Raw genomic sequence first — 6993 nt, 5'->3', positions numbered from 1 at the left:
GATATTCGAATTAACCTAATAAACTACTATCAAATTAACCGTAATTGTTAGATTAGTTAATACCAGTGGCGATTAGCGTGATTGGTTCCATATTAAGGAAACGTATGATCTGAGTTAAACAAACTCTCGTAGCATGTTTGTTGGTTAAAATTTGATTTTTCTAATTCTTAATGCAATTGAAAAATTAAATCCTACGGTCGTATTTAGGATTATTTTTTGATTAGAGAAATAGTTAATGGTCGTACCTTGACTATCGAAAAAGTAAGGAAAAGTTAGTTGTTTATCACGTGTACGACAACTATAACTAATCTATTAATGAATAATTGAATTATCTTTGCATCATTGATCAGTTGAATGTACTGTATCTGAAAAGTTGCACCTTTGACTAGAGTCGTATCTATTGTTGATTTATTCATATTTATTTTCGTGTGTTGTTTTGATTTAGTTAATTATTTATTTTTATATTTTTATAAAATCTTCCATACGTTGAACTCGAGGAGAAACAAATTTTTCCAATTCCTGTGAATTCGACCTTGATTATCACTGCATATAAAATTTATATTTTATTAAATCAAATATTTATTATTATACAAACTCGATACCTGTCACCTTTCGCCCATCTGAAGGATATATCGTGTGGTTTACGTACAAAGATCTTCGCCACTGGTTGTGAGTAGGTACACAGAACAAAGTCAAATGCACTGGCTTTAATATTTGTTGGTACTCTATCTTCTAGATTAAATGTCACTTGATACAATAATGTTATTTGTTAGTCAAAAAGGCGTTCCTGAGGCAGCATGAATTCTAGGTAGACCTTTTAATGTTTGTTTTTCCTAGTCAAAGTTCAGAACGACAAGCTTCTGTTATGCACTTCAAAAGATCTTTTAAGGACAGCATTATCTAGAAGATATCGATACGAGTTATCAATTAAGCAATGTAACATGGAATTAAAAAATCCAAATGATCTTCAGAAGGTCTTCTTCAAGTGCAAACCCTTGTGACACCAACAAAATGGCTTGGTAAAAAGTGTAATGTCATGTCAAAGTTGTAGTATTAGATAATGAGCAATTCCACTTTGCACATTTTATAACTGTACCTAAATTTCTATTTTGATCTTTAAACTTTAAAATGAGAGACTTTAATCCCTATTTCAGTAAAATCATTGACAGAAATGAGAGAGATTTTATATTTAAGTCAGCCAAGTTTTATACGTTGAAAACTAAAATAGAATCGAATTTATACTTTAGGAAGTAAAGTGAGATAGATTTTAGAAAAACTTGAAGCTGATTTTGAAATAGGGATTAGATCAGGAATGCATCAGGAATTAAGTTTCTTGTTTAATGTGTGTATACTTGTATAGTGCTAGTATAGTATAGTGTTATACTGGTGAGTCTGATTTCATTTGTAAAGCTTCTTTCTGATCATTAATGAAATAATAATGCATATTGGTATTTGAAAAAAAGTGAGATATATTTTATATTTTAGAGATGAAAGTAGAGCAGACATTATATTTTAGAAACCAAAATATCCCATTTTAAAGTTTGAGAACTAAAGCCAAAAGTTGAAGAGTGCTGAGTGGGAAGGGGAAAAAAAACCACAAACTGAAACGTGGCTGTAGAAAGAATGGATTTTGCGCACAAACTTTTAGCCTACCACGCCAGCAGGAGAAAATCGTTTTGGTTCCAGGCCGATTTGTTGGGAAGGTTAGATATTTTTCGGGCCATCAGGATCTACCTTCAATAATCGTGTAATTGTGACACGGTCTGCATGAATCCGTGCACCTGACCAATCAAGACATGCACTACCCTGAAAGTTTTTGAATGAAAAATCAGGACCGATAGTAGAAGTAATAGTCGATCTGTGACAATTGGAGGTTAGTCCATAGATTCATTCATTTTTTTTAATTATTATTTTTTAATTTTCTGAAGAGGATTAGCAGTGATTCTAGTTCCTATATTCATTCATTTCCTATTTATGCTTCCAAAATTCTTGGGATTTAACTTTTAAGGGTCATCTCTTTAGATATTACTCTTGTAAGATCTTTATTGAATCAAAATTTGGAGTTACAAGAGAAACAAGCATCGACTTATTATAGATTCAATCATAGACAAAGAACAAATATGCATATCTTGTGCTTGGTCAAGTCACTTTTTCGCATCAACATGGCTAATATTTAAGTGCAAAACCTACCAACAAATTTTTTTTGGTGACAAGTTATGATAAAGATCGATATGATAAAATAATATATGATCGATATGTTTTTTTTTTTTTTCTTTTTCCTTACACTAAACTTGTTTGTTTTATATTGAAAGAGATGAAGATCGGTACAATTCTTAAAAATATATACATATAGTCATAAACAGTTATAGATGACTCAATATTTGCCTCAATACTTTAAATAAAATTCATAGATGACTTGTATTGTTTGCATTAAAACTTCTAAAAAGTGTAAATTTAAGTTGGATTGAGCACCCCCCCCGGGCGCCCCAAAAAAATGGGAAGTTGGATGGAACCCATCCCTAATATTTTCACCAGTTTTAAATCTACACCCAAAGACTTAAAATGTAAGATTGATGTCTACATGGACTCATTAGACATGGTGTATCCATCTTTATAGGAGACAATTCAAGAAAACCACAGGAATCACTATTTACCAGAATTTCAGAGCAGTCAAAAGTGACTGTTCCAGCTGAGAGTTGTGAATGGATTGCTACCTTAGAAGCAGGGGCAACATTTGAAAAACATTAAGCTACAGAAATTGACTACCCTTGTGATTCCCAACCCCCCTTTCAAAAAAAAAAATGAGACTATTCTTACTACATTACCCATTCTGTCCCCTCTTAAACCCTTGTTTTTTTTTTTAAAATTATTATTATTGTTAGACTGTTGTGTTTGGGTGGGAACATGGGGAGGAGTAGGTAGCTGCTTCTTGGTCCTGCCTCTTGAGACCACATCAATCAGATTGCAGAAATTGGATTATACCATATGTGCTCTGGAGCTTAAATCTTCCATGGCAACAGCACCATTATTGCTCTTGCCTTGTGTTCCTCTGTACTTATACCACTTAGCACAAATTAGAAAGTATCCTAAATTGAGAACTTCCAAAGCAGTAACCAGGTAATAGAAGTAATCCAATCTTCCCTTGTTGAGATCTTCAGCCAACCAGTCTATTCCGGATGCATTTCTGGTCCCTTTGTGGACTATTGATATCATGAAGCTGCTCAAATAACTACACATTGCAATTCCACAAAACAAGAATGACCCTCCAAAACTTCTCATGCTCTCGGGGAACTGCTTATAGAAAAATTCAACTTCAGCAATGACGGTAAATGCTTCTGAAAGCCCTGCTAGAGCCATTTGAGGGGTTAACCAAAAGGCACTCAAGGAAGAAATGTCGCCTTTTTGAGCTACGACTCCTATGGTTGGCTTAGTAAGAGCCACCGTTCTTCTCCAGTTTTCCACTAGAGCAGATACCACCATGGTAGCCACTGCAATTACCATGCCAACACCCATCTTTTGGAGGACAGTTATACCGGCTTCTTTCTTGGTGATTTTACGAAGATACGGAACAATGATCCTATCATATATTGGAATCCATGCTGTGAGGCTCAACATCTGAAAAATTGTGTAAGATGCTGCTGGGATTTTGAAGCGGGTATTTCCAAGGCGTCTATCAGCTTGGATGGCCTGGAAAACCCCATAAGTCTGCATCAAGTTCAGAACTATAGAGTATATAATTCCTGCAATCCATATGGGAACCACTCTGATTATGCATTTCACTTCTTCCACCTGCTGGATGCTGCAAAGCCTCCATGGATTGTGTGCTGAACCATCCGCGTTGATATGATCTTCAGGGGTTATGATTGCTGCTTTGTTCAGGAACCTGAATTAGTATTTCCACTCAATTAGTTTTAGTTTGAAACTATACTTCAAGTGTTACATATAAAAGATTGATCAGAATTTGAAAGTCTTAAAGTCGATACCCGAACTGATCTGTGTAAGGAAGCTTAGAGTTGATTGAATTTGGAGATATGAAATCAAAAAGAGAATCCGGTGGCTGATCTAGCAAAGCCAATTTCCTTTTTTTGCTTGCAGCAACAATTACTTGTACCACACTAGTCAAGGGACTACCCTGTGGCAGTACCATCACATATATTCTCGTACCCACGAAGAAGAAAGTGCAGGATAAGAACATCATGAATGCAGGGATTGCCAATCCGATAGCCCAACTGATATTGGATTGCACATAGACAATGATTGTCAAGGATACCATCACGGCAAATGTAAAGGTGAAATAATACCAATTGAAGAAACTATTGGTTCCCCTTCTACCGGACTCTGTATTGGGATTAAACTGGTCTGCACCAAAGGCCAAATTACATGGTCTTATGCCACTAGCTCCAATCACTAGGAATCCGAATCCACTCAACAGGACAGCTAGTTGCCCTGCTGTTGGTCCAACACATTTGCTGCTGTCTGTTCCGCAAGGAGAGGGATGCAACTGAGGAATCGCTGCAGTTAGCGTCAATATGAGCATTCCCTGTGTTTCAAAAAGGGGAAACAAAACCAAGGATCAGATTCTAGTTCTCCAACAAATTATCTTCAATCAGGTTCTTATTTGCATTCAGGTATAAAATCAAAACATTTCTTAAAGAACCGAAAATTTTCTTTGCTAGCTAGTTGGGAAACACGAAGATCAATGGTAGAAATTTTACCAAGACAGAAGCCACTGAAGCAAAGCCTATGGTGTTGTATCGGCCGAAGTAAGTGTCCGAGAAGAAAGCTCCAATCAAGGTTCCAAAATTGCAGGTACCATTGAAGATGTTAATGAGATTTGTTGCACTAATAGTACTCATGTTAAAGACAGTCGTCAGATACACCAACAGATTGGATATAGTTCCGACTGTTCCCAGCTTCTCGAACGTTTCATTTCCTGCAGAGCTCACATGTTTAATACCGTAGCTGACAAAGTTAACAAAATTCTATGTACAAGTCACATATAAATTTGTTACCTATGATGAAAGGCATAGCTTTGATTCCTCTGTACTTGACTTCATCCTTCTTGACACCAGTATCATTCTCCTTCAACTTAGTATCATCCATTGGTGATTTGATTCCCTTTTTTTTTTTTTTTTTTTTGGAATCTGCTTTTAAATGTACTAAATATTTGGCGTTCTTTTGCTTTCCAAACTCTATAATGGTCAGAGCAATTATGAAGCTAGGAAGGGAGCTATAACTTCCTGGAGCTTCACAATCTCTTTGGAGGTAACCTTCTAACCGGAGAGTTATATAAATATATGTGGAATCACTATCACATTATGTGTCAGCAGACGTCCTAATTACGATGTGGACAAGCACATAAATTTTGAACGCCCAACATCTTGGTGTCCAATTTCGATGTTTCCAGCCTGATAATTCGTTGGGGACAAAAATCATCTCTTTCATTGTTAAATGAAAATGCACATGCATGCATATGTAGATATGGCTGTATGAGCTATACCTTATTTAATGGTCTCTTTAGGTGTTTGCCATAATTGTAGAAACATCTTCTTTTGACTTTTAGACTTACATTTAAGTGTTTGTAAAATCTTTACGATTAATAGTTCGAGCTTGAGTTGTATATCTTAAGAAGATGTGACTTTCTATCTTAAAAGAAGCATTAAAGAGATTAATCTATTCTATACTGACTACGTATTGGACCCGCTAATACATGCAATCTTAGTGGAGAAAAAATTTACCAAATTTTTAGCCTAATTTATACTCCCTCCGTCCTACTTATTTGGTTATAGAGCTGTTAAACTTCACGAGTAGCTCGAAAGCTCGTTAGAGCTCGGCTCGATAAGGCTCGAGCTCGACTCGTTAGTTGCGGTAAACGAGCTGAGCTCAAGCTAGAAATGTGCTTGTTTAGTTAACGAGCCGAGCTTTGATATCCGAGTAGCTCGTTAAATCTCGTTAATAAATGGCATATTTATCATTTTAGAAGTCAAAAGTATAAAAATTGAAAATTATAGATTTTATTGTGGTTAATTTGCACGAGCTTGAGCCACATGTACATTTGACTAGCCGAGTTCGAACACATTTTAAAGCTTATTTGCCTAACGAGACTCGACTTGATTAACAGCTCTATTTGGTTATATTTGGGGAATCCAACTTTTTAAGAATAGTAGTTTGATTGTGATGTTTGTGCTTCTCTTTCCAATTTTACCCCCTCAAATTCAAATTTTAAATTTGAATGTATGATTAAAAAGAAGAGTTATATTGGAAAGAGAGCGTAAAAGTTGCTTTGACTTTTCTAACATGACAAAATGAATGGGACATCCTAAAATGGAAAGTATAACCAAATGAATGGGACACGGAGGGTGTAACTTTAATTCATTTTGTTCTTATTGAACAAGGATCTATATTCGATCAAAGGTTAAACTAATTAATAATATCGATATGGTTGTTTGGATTAGCTGTTTTTGAAAAAAATTTATTGCAGCAGTAGTAAAATTTTTTTGAAATATTTGATATATTGTATGGATGAGATGTTTTTGGAATTATGTGTATTATTGTAGCATTGTATTTGAAAAACTTATTTTTGAAAAAATGGCCAATCCAAATAGAGCTTCATCTAAATTTTTTGAAAAACTAATTTAACTTTGAGGATTGTTTTCATCTAAATAATAAACCGTGATGAAGCATGATATGTTTTTTTAAAGCCGAAGATCAATAATGTGATTCTTCCAAAATATACGGGTATAGGTCCAAAATTTATTTGCCTACACATCTTAAACTAAAGGGACAATTTTAGAAACCTCCCTGAGATTTCTAACTATTTCACTTGCTTTCTTCCAGATTCTAAAAATTACACTAACCTTCCTTAAGGTTTATTATCTTATAACATTTAGGTCCAACCAACAATTAAAAAGTGATACTAGGAGAGAGAAGATAATATGATTCCACCATTATCTCTCATCTACTAAATTATTTAATTAATCTAATTCCAATCTA

General features: G+C 34.8%; 1 protein-coding gene across 1 annotated transcript; it reads right to left on the bottom strand.

Annotated features, from left to right (window-relative positions):
• Positions 1 to 2597: 2597 nt before the first annotated feature.
• On the bottom strand, positions 2598 to 5286 carry LOC113740375 (protein NRT1/ PTR FAMILY 2.11). The gene is made up of 4 exons (XM_027267986.2): positions 5013 to 5286; positions 4716 to 4933; positions 3984 to 4540; positions 2598 to 3883 (listed from the first exon to the last, which is right to left on the bottom strand). Exons 1-4 carry the CDS (start codon positions 5101 to 5103, stop codon positions 2977 to 2979), a joined length of 1773 nt encoding a protein of 590 aa, XP_027123787.2. The 5' UTR covers positions 5104 to 5286; the 3' UTR covers positions 2598 to 2976.
• Positions 5287 to 6993: the final 1707 nt, after the last annotated feature.

The sequence above is a fragment of the Coffea arabica genome, chromosome 4c (genome assembly GCF_036785885.1).
Source record: "Coffea arabica cultivar ET-39 chromosome 4c, Coffea Arabica ET-39 HiFi, whole genome shotgun sequence".
Lineage (NCBI taxonomy): Eukaryota > Viridiplantae > Streptophyta > Magnoliopsida > Gentianales > Rubiaceae > Coffea > Coffea arabica.
The sequence above is the reverse complement of the archived record's forward strand: the minus strand, read 5'-3'. Positions and strand labels throughout refer to the sequence as shown.